Source organism: Phoxinus phoxinus (genome assembly GCF_949152265.1).
Source record: "Phoxinus phoxinus genome assembly, chromosome: 21".
Lineage (NCBI taxonomy): Eukaryota > Metazoa > Chordata > Actinopteri > Cypriniformes > Leuciscidae > Phoxinus > Phoxinus phoxinus.
This window is the reverse complement of record NC_136896.1, coordinates 13464698-13479521: the sequence shown is the minus strand read 5'-3', so window position 1 is coordinate 13479521 and position 14824 is coordinate 13464698. Positions and strand designations below refer to the sequence as shown.

Sequence of the window (14824 nt, the reverse complement as noted above, 5' to 3'; positions counted from 1 at the left end):
AATGTGGAAAAATAGGATTTCAGAACAATAGGAATCCTTTCTTTGCAGTTCTACAGTGCTGTGGCCATAAAAGAGACAGATTCAAAGGGATTATTTGGAAGTCCTTTTGTGTACAGTCTCCTATAGCCTTGTTGCCATGTGAACAGCCTGAGCAGGAAATTCCAAGCTTTTCAGGAGCCATCTTATATAGACTGTATACATAAGTAATCCATTTAACCATGTTTTTTTTCTCTCTGATAAAATATTGTACTATATGTCAGACTTCAAAAAAAGAAACTGCAAGCAAACAAGTGTCAAAAGGTAATTGTTTTTAATTTGGTTCTTTACTCTTTTAAATTAAACGTGTACATCTTAGAGAGCCAAAGCTTAAAGAAGAAAAAAACCCTCCATTTCACAAACAAACAGTTTTGCTTCCCTTTACACACACAATGCTTGGGAAAGGGGTGCATTTGAGAGGAGCAGCAGCATTACAAGTCCTTGGATTCTTTAAATATGACCTTACAGTATTGTAATATTGCATTCAGAAATGTGCATTTCATCAAATGCATTCACCTTGTCCGATTCTTCTCTGGCTCCACATTGCAGGAATACTCTGTACATCTTGTTAAAACACTTCCTATAGTTTTCTCAGTCTTAATTGGGCTTCACCATGAGACACTTAACATGCCCAAGTGTGTAACAAACACATTAAACCAATCAACACTACTGAAAAGTGTGAGGTCTCACCCTATTTTTTCCTTTCTTGTCCTCTTCCCAACCTAAACATGATTCTCACAATCTGTGGGCCATCACACATCTGATATAAACCATCCTGTGCTGATGAGGTTTAAATGGAGATGAGGGGCTAATTTACACCACACCATTTTCAACTAAAAACGGAAAACTTGTGCATTTTGGCCTCTCATTTCCACAACAAACTTTGTTTTTGGGGGCCTTGAAACACAAACTTTTGAAAACGGGTTACAAAGTGGAAGTTTTTTTGAAAACAATACCGTTATAGTCTGTGTAAACTACAAAAACGTGAATTTGTTAAAACAGTGACGTCATGCGCATGTGTATTACCTGTTCAGTCTATAGGCACGTAGTGTTTCTTTACAGTGACATCAACTACTACCGGTACTGGCCTGGCAGCACAATATAGTTTTTGTCATGTTTACACATCCGTGTGAAAAAGGATTGTTTTGACAACGATTTCATCTGTACGTGACAATTTTCAAAAACGCAAAGAAAAAACGTTTTTAGTACGTTGCTGTCGTTTAAATGTACTCTGAGTTAAGGGTTTATTCTCTGCTAGGACTATAGAAGTATTGGACTCTACAGTGGTTCTCAACCAGAAAGTCTCAGTAAGCTCCAAAAAGGGCCGCAAAATTATATTTGTATTAAATTAAAATATTTTTCATAAATTGTTATATTTAAGTTAAAATGCTACAGGAAAAATTTATATTATTCAAAAAAAACATTTTTTTATCTGGAGAAATGCATTATTTAGTCAAATAAAAAAAGAATTAACATGATTTATCCAATCGCCCTAGATTCTTTACATAAAAAAGGTTTAAAAGCAAGCTTGTTTGTTTTTGTTGTAATTTTAGCAAAAGAACAAATAATAGCACAGAGCGGGCATCAAATATTGATTTTCGGGGGCTTTGGAATTACAAAGGTTTTGAACCGCTGTTCTAATAAACACAACTAACAGAATCACATTTGTAATAGAAACTGATACAGGACACAAGTAAAATGCCATTGTGTATTAGAAGCTTTGTTCAGGACAGAGTGTCTGTTCATGGTGATTGATGCTGGGAGGGATATTGCTTATATTAATGATAAGTAGAACAAAGATACAGATCACAAATGTTATTTCATCACTGATGATGTGAGTCGATGAAAAGAAGAAGCTGGGTACAGTTCACTTTTTTCTGGGCTGTGCTGCTATATAAAGAGCCACGAGACAGTAGAGAGCTCCCCCGACTGTCAGAGCCATGGTGGTCCTGTACAAGAGTCTGTCTGGAACACCTCGCTTTAGATGGACAGGAATCTCATCTGAGGCCTGAAGAACAAACAGGGAAGAATTATGTATGCTTTTTTCCCCTGTTAAATAATGAGATAGTCCATGCAAAATTTAAAAATTAACACAAAAGATGATCTTTTGAAGAATGTTGGTAGCTTAAGAGTTTCAGTTCTCATTGACTGCCATGTATTTTATGTCCATAGAATGGAAGTCAATAGGAAGCGAATCTGTTTGGTTACCAACATTCTTTAAAGTGACTTCTTTTATGTTCATTAGAAGATAGAAAGGCATACATGAGGTGGAAAACATTGTGACAGAATTTCCTATCCCTTTAACTCAACTACATTGTTGCCTAATACATCACATACACACCTGAAATATCCTCTGGAGGTCTTGAACCTTGTTGGCACCCATATACTCCACTGCAGCACCTGACTCCGACACCAGTTTAGTTGGTGTGGCAAAGATGATTGTAGGGGATTCAGAAGGTATAGTTGACCTCAAGCCCTAAACGAAGTTCACAAACAGGTTAAGTTGACATTTTTTTTCACTAGGACTACATAACATTTTTATTCCAAATGTTTTTACCTCTCCCCCGATTTGTTTGTGTTTATTTTTTCTAAATTATTGAATTAGTGCTATAAAAATGTATATTCTTTATTACTATATTGTAATATTATTATTTATATATAAAAAAATGATATATTAGAATAAAAAAATATATTTAAATAATAATTAAATATTAGTTAATTTAAATAACTTTTCCAAGCCTTTAATTATTTTACATTTTTACTTAAAAGTTTTCTGAGGTTCCCCTAGTGGGCCTCCACCGCCTGGCTGAGAACCGCTGATCTAACTTATCAGATGATTCCTTTTGCTGTGAAATGGGTTTAGGATTCTATAACCAGTGCTGAAATTAGTCGTCTGTCTGAAAAAATACAAAAATCAATACTACAACCTTTTTTTGGAAGTGATAGTAATCAAATGTAGCTCAACTAAGTAACTGTATTCAGTAAGTAGATTTTGGTGTGGATAATCAGCTCTCAACCCGGTTTTCTTTATTAATAATAATTAGCCTGTATAATCTTTTCGGTTACAATACTACTAGAGGCATTAATTTTACGTAGGCTATCTAACGACTGTTTTAAAACAACTCTATGGTTTACAAGAAGCAATAAGTAGCAGATCAAGGTCACTGCATTAACCTTTTAGAAACGGAATAGCGCGCACATACCTGAGGGTTGTAAGCTGAGGTTGGCAAAGCACCCGTTAGTCTTTGTGTAAACCCACTAAATTTGTAATACATTTTGGTAATTAGAGGGTAACCGGCGAGGACGAGGATAATGTGACCGTCGGGATGGGATGGCGCAACTCAACCGGCTTTTTGATTACGTAAGGATTTGTCGCGCGAATATGACGTCATTACGGCAAGCTGCCCTGTTTAAAGTCAGAAATAAAAATGCTGGGATTTTGTTTGATTGCGTTGATAAATATAATTTATTATACTATTTTGTTTAATCATCTGTGATAATTTTGTATTTGTTGGCATGGCTGTTTTGTGTTTTAGAAGGCTTTAGAATCTTTTGAGCCTGTTCTGTCAATCAATTAAACAACTTTCTGTTATTAATCGCGATTGATCGCACATTCGCACCTAACATTAAAAAATGTAATTTGTATTTTATTTTTAATATATAATTTCACACTGAATCTCCAAGTTAATGTTTTGTAATTTTAACAAAATTAAGATGGTATAGGCTATTTTAAATATTTGTTTATGTTTTATTTTATTTTTATTTTTACAATCAATGAAGGCCAGTATATATATGTATATATAAAGCCCTTCTAGGGACAGGTGTTGCAAATTAGCCATGGATACAAACACTGCGATACAGGCATTGGGTTGTTCTTTAATTATGCATTAATCTATGTTTTTTTTTGTATCTGTCCCTATTCAAATAAACAACAAATAAAAAAGAAACTTTTGCCAAGCGTGTCAGAGGTTACAGGTTCTAATCCACACTTGTGTAGTTTCTTTTCTTTTTTTTCATCATCAAAACCGAATACGTTCATCAGTGGTTACAGTATATATCAAGCAGTGACACATTTGTGTGCATTTTGTTTTGTGATGATTTAATGAACACTCTGCAACGGCGTTAAAGGGATAGTTCACTTTAAAATTTAAATTCTGTCATCATTTACTCACCCTCAAGTTGTTTCAAACCTGTATTCATTTATTTATTCTGCTGAACACAAAGAAAGATATTTTGAAGAATGTCAGTAACCAAACAGTAGTCTGTACCCATTGACTTCCATAGTAGGAAAAAAAAATACTATGGAAGTCAATGGGTACAGACTACTGTTTGGTTACTGACATTCTTCAAAATATCTTTCTTTGTGTTCAACAGAAGAAATAAATTAATACAGGTTTGAAACAACTTGAGGGTGAGTAAATGATGACAGAATTTTAATTTTAAAGCTGCAGTCCGGCACTTTTTTGGGTTTAAAAATATCAAAAAAGACATTTTTGGAAAAAAACGTAACCAGCCAGTGTTCAAAACGATCTGCTTGCCTTACCTCGATTCAAAACGGTAAGCTTGTAATAATGATTTTAATTCCAGTGGTACTGGTGGATTTCCGCGGGAATTTCGAGCATGTCTTTGCGTCATTACGTCACTTCTGTACACATAGAGAAGGAGTCCCCGGCTAGTCGGCTATTATAGCGTGTGTGGATGATGGTGGAGATTTAACTTAGCACTTGGTATGGCGGATCCCGAAAGTTTAAAGCGACAATCACCAGTGACAACTGGAGATTCACCAGTTGTAAAACCCAAAGACTTCGGACTTCAGAGTGGCTACAGAAAAAATATGTTTTTCACGTTTTGACGTGATATAAGCAATCGTTAGATTTAATCAGCATGATATAGCTACTGCAATGCTTCCCCCCACCCCCCGAATTTGGTCAGAACAAAAGTGAATGTTACTTACTTGTTCAGATGACATTTTCCGAAGAAAATTCTAATGTTGACACTTTCAAAAAGTATACTCTGAGATTGCTGATGACAGTAACGTTACAGTATCCACAGCGACGCGGCAGCCCCAATACATTGTGTTCATCCGCGCTGTTTCATGCCGATTTACTACCCACGCACAGTTAATAATTCCGCGAATAACTGCAATTGCAGATTTCTAACAGAGATGGCGACAAAGAGGTAAAACGACGGACTGCAGCTTTAAAGTGAACTATCCCTTTAAAGGGGTGGTTGAGTATGATTTTTACTTTTCTAACTTTAGTTAGTGAGTAATGTTGTTGCTGTTTGAGCATAAACAACATCTGCAAAGTTACAATGCTCAAAGTTCAAAGCAAAGGAAGATATTTGCTTTTAAAGAAATCAAACGGCTGGTAGGACTATACACGACATTCATCCCGGGTTAACTGACATCACCAACCCTATAATTTACATAAACCCCGCCCCCGGAACATGATTTGTAGATTTATTATCATGACAGAATATGCTAATCAATGACTAGAAGAACTCCACATCAGCTACATAAATGCATCAACTAACCATTCAGGAATCTCCTGTTGCATTCTACATGTTGTCACTTCTTCTTGAGTCTCTCCATCATTGTCTGACTCCAGTTTGAACATAAAAGGCTACATGTTTTTGAAATTTTCAGTGCATGTCTGTGTGAGGTAAAAGCACACAAGCTCTTGAAGCTCCACCCTCTGTGCCAAGAGCAGCAGTTAATTTGCATTTAAAGGTACAGACACAAAAAACGGGCTCACACTCAAAAAGTGACAAGTTGAGCATGCTATATAAAAATATATGTGGGGTATTTTGAGCTAAAACTCCACATAGACACTCTGGGGACATCAAAGATGTATTTTACTTCTTGTGGAAAGGGCATTATACCACCCCTTTAAGTGAAAGATTGAAGCGCTGCAACAAGCACTTGATTTCAAAAACAACAAATTTTAACGCTAGATCATTTCTTATTTAATAACAAACTAAATTAATGCTCTGTTAGTTAACTGGAGATGTTTTATTTATTTGTATTAGGTACGTGCCTCGAAATGTTTCAAAAAAGTGGTGGGGACAACATTGACCCTGAGAAAAAGTGGTGGGGACATGTCCCACCTGCAAATTACGCCTATGCTCCATATAATGTGATAGCATGCCCTGCTATTGTCACAAAAGGTTGACATGTGTTCAGTGATCTGTATCTTTTCTCCTGTCTTGGGGAATAATGGTGGAAATGTGCACGAATGTTTTTTATGGCCGAAACTTGTGTTGTCACGTCTGGTTGCAGCAGGATGAAATAAAAGCGCAGGATTTAATTGCAGCAGTCTTCTCTTTATTAAAATACTCCGAAATCATTGTCTAGAACCATATAGGCAGAGAACAACCAAACATAATAAGACGAGAACGGACCAAGAACTGAACTAAACACAGGGGAGATCATTAGATCACTAATCAACGAAATGAGACACAGCAGACATAACTAATCAAACAATGAGTAATTATATCCTGAAGCGGGAACAAGGAACAAACAGAGCAAAACCAAGGCTGCATCTGAAATCGCAAACACTCTTGAGTAGATACTTAGGCTATTTTTAATAAGTAGTTACTTCACGACTGTTAGCATATTCTGAGGCTATATATATTTAAAAATGTGTGTATTATGAATGTAATTCAGACTTATGCCATGTTGTCATTATCATGTGATCTACCAGTGTCAGTAGCCGCTTACCAGGCCGCTTCACTGCCCTTCATGAATCATCTCCCGTGGCCTGATGGGATAGTTAAGTGTCCATCATATGCACACTTCAGAATCTCCGGGTCATCTTGGTACTTTTGGTTTACTTTTATATAGGCTACTGTGAATTCAGACATACTTCTTTTGTCATACTGTTAGCTATATAGTAGGTGTATGCGATTTCGGATGTAGCCTAAAGCTTAAACAGGAAAAAAAAACAAGACATAACAACTGTACAGGTGTGCCTGTAGCCTACAGAAATTGCTTTTCAAAAATGAAGCCACCCTAATATTCACTGGAGTAAAAACTGGCACCTATACACAGTCATCCCTATTTAAAACATTCAGAGTTACTTTACCTTTGCTTAACATATTTAACATTTGTGCCACATTCTTGTATTATAATTAGTTAAATAATCAGGCTTGAATCAGTAAACATTTCTTTATTTTCTTCATAGACATAAATAATCTTGTCTTTACCAATTAGAATACATTTTAGGTTACAGAATAGAGCTACATAAGATTTCATTTGCATCTTTATGACCCTTTTAAATAGCCACAAATACAGCTACAAAATGATACAGATATGAAGGCAAATGTCTACAGATGGAAAAATAAACATTGTGTGGTGTGACGTCAACCAAGCAATGTTTCTGCAATTATAAGATCCCAACACTGACATGACGATTTAAGCTAAAGACAAATGATGTCATTATAGGATAACCTGAATTAATCAATAAACTCTATCTTGATTTTGACAGTATCATCAATGTAGCTAAAACAAATCTGTATTATATAGTCAATATGTTACCAAACTGTTCTTGATGCTTAATGAAATACTTTTATAAAATTGACTGTCTGTATTCTTATCAATAAATCGTATCATGTGCAGCATATATCTTATTAAATACAACCCCAAATCTTTTTTTTTTCAGGAGACACAAACTCAGAAAGTCCCATGAATGAGGAAAAGAGGTTTGATTTTGTGCTTGTATTCAAAGAGGAAGAAGGAAGCGAGTGACAGCCCTCCCACTGGTGAGCGTGTGGGTGAGGTGTTTGCTAATCAATTTAGTTAACGCCTCTTGATTCACACAGTCGTGTATGGACAGGTTGCAGACTTGTCGCTGTCTGGATGAACAGCTGATGTTTGTTTTTTTGTGGCTTAGTAATGTTAACTACCAATCTATGAGTAAGACCTTTAACTTCATTTGAAACCGCACATTCAACAGTGACTTTGATGTCAAAACAATCACAGTATTTGCTTCCGTATATCGCTTCTATGTGGCCACTCTAAAACCTTTTACTTTGGTTTCCCTTGCGTTGCCACTTTATTGGGAGCTGAATTAATGATTTAGCAAGTCGGAGGGACCTCTCCATGGAAACATGAGAATTTGTGTAAGCTCCTTCTAGGCTGGAGCACTGACAGGACACAAGGTCCCGCCAGATGCCCGTTCCAGGCAGCCTGGCCATCTGTAGTCGTCAAATGCCACAGTTGTCCATTTCATACACTGAAAAATGCTGTTGGATCGGGTTTATTCGTTCACACAGGAAGGGGGTTACAACACAAACATTGGCTTATGTATTTCCTTTGGATCGTAATTCTTTATTGTGCACTTTCCAGCTTTGATTTGTCTCTTTTGTCCTGTTCTGTTAGTCCCAGGATGGACAGAAATGGTTCCAGATGCCTGTAATTGTCAACATCGATGTGTCCTTGAGTACAGAGGTACTTGTGTTATTATTTGGATATAATAGAGAGTCTAAACGCCCCCCCGCTATATTTTAGATCTTGGTACAAAATAAAGGCACAGAAGAGCAGGTGATGTTGCTAAGCTGAAGACCAGCAGGTTTCAGAGGATCTCATGACGTGCGACTGTCAGTTGAGAAACTCAGAGGAGAGACTTCGCACGCAGCGTGCTGAGCGGAATTTGAGTTCTTGGTAGCACTGCACAAAGCTGTGGTAGATAAAGGTAATGGGCAGAGCCAGCAGCACAATGCCACTCACAACGCACACGCCACCCAGCACGCGTCCCGGAATGGTGATGGGATACATGTCTCCATAGCCGACGGTGGTCATGGAGATAATAACCCACCAGCAGGCTGCCGGGATGCTGGCGTAGTCCTCATTGCTAGTCTCCAGGTCAAGGCCGTGCTCCAACAGCTGTGCCAGGGCGCTGAATATCGCCATTGCGACGCAGACAAACACCAGCAGCATGACCATCTCGCGGTAGCACCTGCGCAGCGTCAGTCCGAGCGTCTGCAGCCCGAGGAAGTGACGCGCCAGCTTGATTAGCCAAAAGACGCGCATCATTCGTAATACACGCAGGGTGACTCCCGCTCGCTGTAGCTGAGGGTTTTCTCCTGTCAGCGCTGTCATAGCGACAGACACATAGTAAGGAGTGATCGCCAGCAGGTCAATAATATTAAGGGGGCGGCGCACAAACTCACATTTGTCCCGTGAGACAATGAAACGCACTATGCATTCGGCAGTGAACCAGCCGATGCAAACCGCCTCGATAATCCTGTGTGAAATGGGAGAGAATAGAGAGAAAGAGATATGGGAAGAAAAACACAAAGAGAAAGTTAGAGGTTATGACAGGGATATGATAACAATTTTTTGTTTCTGGGTTCAGTGCAAGTTAAGCTCAAGTGACAGCATTTGTGGCATAATGTTGTTTTACCACACAAACATTCATTCCCACTCGTTCCTCCACTCTTCACTCTAAGAAAAAAAAAGGTTCAGTGGGATTCCATATAGAACCTTAGGGTTCTTGGCTCAATTTTAAAGAACCCTTTATGCCAAAAAGGTTCTATATAAGGAGAAAATTATTGCATGTTTCATTTTTTTTATTAATTAAAAACCATAACTAAAAGGTTCTATATATGAAGTGCCTGACAGAATCTTTTAAAGGGTTAGTACACCCAAAAGGAAAATTCTGTCATTAATTCCTCACCCTCGTGTCGTTCTAAACCCATAAGACTTTCATTCATCTTCGGAACTCAAATGAAGATCTTTTTGATGAAATTTTAGAGATTTCTGTCCCTCCATTGATACGCAACTACCACTTTGATGTTTAAAAAAATGTCATCGGATCGTAAAACTAATCCATATGAATTGAGCGGTTTACAAAGTTTTCTGAAGAGATTCGATCGCTTTATATGATGAACAGATTTAATTTAGGCTTTTATTCATTCACAACATTCATCAACTCACACATCAGTTGTGGTAAACGGAAGCTCAAGCATGTTTGCTTGAAATGCGAGAACCAATGAGGTTCATTCTCGTGTTACGCAACACGTTTGAGCTTCAGCAAGAGGTTTGTTCTCGTGCGTCAAGCAGGTTTGGTTGAGCTTCTGTTTATGTTCACTGATCAATGTTTAAACGTGAATAAAAGCCTGAATTAAATCTATTCATTATTTAAAGCGATCGAGTCTCTTCAGAAAATTTGGACTAAATCGCTCAATTCATATGGATTACTTTTACAGTCTTTTATGAACTTTTTGAAGCGTCAAAGTTTCAATGGTGTAGAAAGCTCTCAGATTTATTCAAAAAGAACTTCATTTGTGTTCCAAAGATGAACATTTTCTTCTAAGAGTGTGTTTATTTTTGTTTTCTTGTTCTCTGTGGAAGTCCCTCGAAAATATTGCTTTAAAGAATTTTTAAAAATCTATAACATATGGCACTTACAATAGAACTAAATTTGGCCAATCTGAATCTGTTAACATTAAAATACTCATTGTTTCAATAGTGATAGCCACACAACAAGCAATATGCATTTTAAATTTGTAAAAAATAAAAAAGTACATTTAGTAATTTAGTAAAAAAAATAACTATCTGTGTGAAGTTCTATCCAATTTTATCCAACTTTCTCAACGCAACAAAATAAACCGTAAAACCCTAAACCGACTATAAAAAATGGCTACAGCTCACATAATACACAAGTTATAGAAGAATTAATGAAAGTGATTTTATTCAAACTCGCTTCACATTTCTGCCTTTAAAAATTGGGCCCATTCACTTCCGTTGTCCGATTCTTACTGTAACCTTGATTTTTTCTTTTTAAGAAAGAAAGGGACGGATCTCATTTTTGTGTGGTATCAACCTTATGCCACAAATGCTGTTGATTCAGATGAACTTGTATCAAACCTGGAATATTCCTCTACCAAACACTCCCAAGAATATTATCAGTGAATGTGAAAATATAAATAATAACCACTAAAAATCTTGCTAAGTAGCCTTCAAATAAGTTTTAGCTTTGTTATTTTAAATAAACAATTCATGCAAAGTGTTTAGATCAGATTCCATGCAGCCATGCGGTCAATGTGCTTTCTATGGAAAATGTCCTCTCATTCAGATCGTGTAAACAGCTCCAGTGTTTTGTTGACAGTGTCTATGGAAGCTGAAAGGCAGAAAGTTACGCTTGCACAGTAGTCCTTGAACTTACAATCCCTCCTCAAAAAAAAAGAAATAGATTTTTTTAAATATTTGAGTGCACATTCAACTTAATCTCCTTTTAATATTTGAACAAAGAAATTGATTTGTGAAAGGCTGCATATAAATAATTTGCCCCTGAATTTGCTCTTTCACTCTGAATGGTTTTACTGTAATGTTCAAAGCAAATTTATAGAGCTGTGCCTGTGACAGACTTGGAATTACAGTGAGGACAGCTGTTTCGGCATGAATGCATGTAAACAGGGCCAAAAATACTGTGAAATAAGAGAATATGTGATAATATATGTACATGTGCCCACAAATGCTAGAATGCTGGGTTAACAGCAAGTGCAAATATATATGCTAATCATTCCTCAGTAGGCATGATGAACATAAAAACTATACATTTGGACCTCTACAGGCAACGAATGAACGGACATTTAAAGATGAATACAAAGCATGGGAATGATTTCCACATTTTTGAAAATACTGTAAGACTGCATGCATGAAAAACCAAACTGGGTTTATTTCCAGCTCGTCACACACATATGAGAACATACCTGAACCCTGAGACAAACAGTGGCCACTGTGGGAAATGGAATCAAGACTGCACTGGATACATAAAGAAAAAACCTTATGCCCTACTCACAAATACTTCGAGACAGAGAGAGAGAGAGAGAGAGAGAGAGAGAGAGAGAGAGAGAGAGAGAGAGAGAGAGAGAGAGAGAGAGAGAGAGAGAGAGAGAGAGAGAGAGAGAGAGAGACGGCGACAAGGGAATACTCAAAATGACAATATGACCCAATTCAGGGAATATGAAAACATGACTGGAATTTTTAATCTCTGATGGAGAGAACTAGGAAGATGTCATGTTCACATTGGATGATGATAAAATGTATGCATAATATAGAATAATTTCTACAGCCGGTCTAAATGCAGGGAAGACTAGTGTTGGAACATGACACGTGTCATAACACCATCAGTTTAACCAATTAAGATCAGGGGTTCAAGTTCAAATATATGTTCAAGTTCTCTTTGTAAAAATAGAATGGATCCAAGGGTCAGAAAACTGTAATAAAATAGGCAATTTTTTTTATCTGGACTATAATTTGATTTGTAATCATGTTAGTAGATGCTAAATGTCAAAATGTGTATGATTAGTAGGTTCTGTTGTTGTTAGGCTAACACTACAAAGAAAACACAAAATGGGAGCGTTTATATTGAGTGAATGATTCACAAACTCGCTATCTATTAAGAGTTATTTTTGCATCGTAACTATTTTGTACAAATAAATATGATAAACATAATAATTTAATGCATGGACATATATAATGTCTCCATGTTTTCGACTGTTACAACTCGCTCCTGTAGTGAGATAGGTTGTACGTACGTACTTGCCATTAATTTGCACAATTGGGGGAATACGTATTGAATAATCTAATTTAATTATTAGCAGACAGATGTGAGAATGTTATATTAAAAGTTTGAGACACATAACGCAAAAACCTCTAACATTTACAGACGCTGAAACGAAATGTGTTACAACACTCCCCGGTGACCGGTCTCCCCTGCAGAGCTCATGCTGACGTCAGATATTTTTGGCGACGTCTACTGGCCAATCGAAGTACGTCAGTTAGAAAACAAATATCACCATCGCATTACTTCGCAGCTTTCAGCTTGCATTATGAGCATACGGATACTACTGAAATGTCGTTTTTGTATTTTTCAATGCTAATATTGCTTTTCCTGTTATACATATTAAAAGGAAAATAATCAACAAAAATATGAAAAATGGTAATTGCTTTTTAACATTATTGCTTATATAAATTATAGTCTATTATTCAAAGTGTCCTGATTGAACACGTCACATGCTTTGAAAGTCCAAATTCATCCTGCATGGCTAATTTTCTGTAAACAGAAAAATGGTGTCAACGCACTTATTAAGATTTCAGTTTAACTTTCATGTCAGTGTTGCTTTTATTTTTAATGGGGAAAAGATGGTCTGAATGGAGCTCGCAAAGGAATAGGATACAAACCATGGTAAGAATCAAACAGAAAGACAATTAAGTAGGCTAAGTTCAGGGGGGCAAACCTGTACCGTCACAAAATACATCTGAGATCAGGTGTGAAGAAGAGCACGATTCCTTCAATTATATAGGCCATGGAGCTATGGAAGGTGGGCATGCTCATAAAGCTGAGCTGTCCTGTGAGAGATGCACCTCATTTTTCATAAATTTGAACGTACACCACAGACCACATAAGTTGAATTCATGCATATACCTGTGTTCTTCCACTGTATTGTTTTTTGCTGTATCCCAGTCCGGCAGAGTGCTCGCACAGAGGATGACCATAGACATAATGACAAAAATCACTGACACTGATGCCAGGATCTGCGCAGCGATAGAAGAAGCTGGCTCCTCAAAAGTCCTCCTCATCCTCTCCAGCCACCGCGCGTTCCCTGTCTCCGGGGCGAGCCTGGTGACCTGATCCTCCTCACTTCTGGACTCCACCTCTGCCTTGATGTCCTCCTCTGAAACGTACGTGTATGTGTCGGACATCCTTTCCTCCAGTCGTCGCTGGCAACAAAACTCCAAATGCGAGCTCTCCAAACCCCAGTAGATCATCTCGTTGTAAAAGGAAAGCTCGCACATCTGCGGGACAAACCTGAGCTTTCCAGATCGGACATAAAGCATAATAAAGACAAACGCCTCAGAGTGCCTGTCGAAGAAAAACTCGTTCCTCTCTCGGTCATAATCATCACATACTTCCAAGACCTCCTTTTCAGAGGAGCAGCTGTGGAGTCTGCTCACTCTTCGGAGGGGAAAATCCTTGATAACTTCTCTTGTGAACGCATACTTGGTGCCACCGACGTTTAGGATGCATATATTCTTCCCAAACTTCATTTTGGATCAGATTGACATAATCGATTCGAGTGAAAAAGGGAGAAACGACGTGCGATATGGATTAATGATGGTCATAGTTAAAATCCAATAAAATTCTGTAAGCGCACGAGGAAAAAAACAACAGCTCCAAACTCGCGAATCCAAATCAGTAGCCTATGTCAGATTATAAAGGGATTTTTTTTCTTCCAGGTTGAGCGCGTGTCACTTAGGGGAACCGTGGAAAAGTGACTTGTTTTGTGCATCATCTAAACTCCAGCCTTCGGTGGGCTGTTTCATACAGTGATGTCACAGATCGACAAGCCTATTGCGCTCTCGATCATGAGCTCCCGAGGACGGGCGTTCCCAAACGAAAAACGAGTTTTTTTTTTTTTTTTTTTTTACGACGCATGTCTGAGATTTACTAGTGAACTTGCTACACTGTTGATGAAGTAAAACCATAGAGGACATGTCACTTTGGGGAACTCAAATAAATATTCAATATTAAAAATCAATGCATGTTTTCCCCCTTATTGATTGTCCAGCCCAATAAGGGGCTGCAATTAATCACTTTTCAATTAATCATCCAACAGGTTACCAAATCGGTCTGAATCGATTCTTAATTCAGTCTGAATGATTCGAACCGCTGACTCGTGCAGTTACAGAAATTAGTAGGCTATGTAGGTAGCCTATCTTTAAAAACATCTTTATTATCAGCATCTAGCCTATTATTTAGATTTTGGGTTAGACTTTACA

General features: G+C 37.5%; 2 protein-coding genes across 3 annotated transcripts; both read right to left on the bottom strand.

Annotated features, from left to right (window-relative positions):
* Positions 1–295: 295 nt before the first annotated feature.
* Positions 296–3454, bottom strand: cox7a2l (cytochrome c oxidase subunit 7A2 like). Its single transcript, XM_079595306.1, has 3 exons — positions 3240–3454; positions 2378–2512; positions 296–2044 (listed from the first exon to the last, which is right to left on the bottom strand). The coding sequence occupies exons 1-3, from the start codon at positions 3309–3311 to the stop codon at positions 1904–1906; spliced, it is 348 nt and encodes a 115-aa protein (XP_079451432.1). The 5' UTR covers positions 3312–3454; the 3' UTR covers positions 296–1903.
* Positions 3455–6398: 2944 nt separating this feature from the next.
* Positions 6399–14381, bottom strand: kcng3 (potassium voltage-gated channel, subfamily G, member 3). Of its 2 annotated transcripts, XM_079595426.1 has the most exons (3): positions 13470–14354; positions 9208–9281; positions 6399–9129 (listed from the first exon to the last, which is right to left on the bottom strand). In XM_079595426.1, the coding sequence occupies exons 1-3, from the start codon at positions 14090–14092 to the stop codon at positions 8636–8638; spliced, it is 1191 nt and encodes a 396-aa protein (XP_079451552.1). In that variant the 5' UTR covers positions 14093–14354; the 3' UTR covers positions 6399–8635. The 2 variants fall into 2 exon arrangements, with proteins under 2 accessions (XP_079451552.1, XP_079451551.1); XM_079595425.1 differs by having other exon boundaries at positions 6400–9281; positions 13470–14381.
* Between the last annotated feature and the right edge of the window lie 443 nt (positions 14382–14824).

What these genes read in the sequence shown, in the direction of transcription:
- kcng3 (XM_079595425.1), bottom strand. Translation starts at nt 14,092, where the DNA reads ATGAAGTTTGGGAAGAATATATGCATCCTAAACGTCGGTGGCACCAAG. An exon ending in AATACAGTGGAAGAACACAG is followed by an intron (nt 9,282 to 13,469) that starts GTATATGCATGA and finishes CATTTCACACAG; the next exon opens with GATTATCGAGGCGGTTTGCA.
- cox7a2l (XM_079595306.1), bottom strand. Translation starts at nt 3,311, where the DNA reads ATGTATTACAAATTTAGTGGGTTTACACAAAGACTAACGGGTGCTTTG. An exon ending in CCTCAGCTTACAACCCTCAG is followed by an intron (nt 2,513 to 3,239) that starts GTATGTGCGCGC and finishes AACTTCGTTTAG; the next exon opens with GGCTTGAGGTCAACTATACC. An exon ending in ACCTCCAGAGGATATTTCAG is followed by an intron (nt 2,045 to 2,377) that starts GTGTGTATGTGA and finishes TTTGTTCTTCAG; the next exon opens with GCCTCAGATGAGATTCCTGT.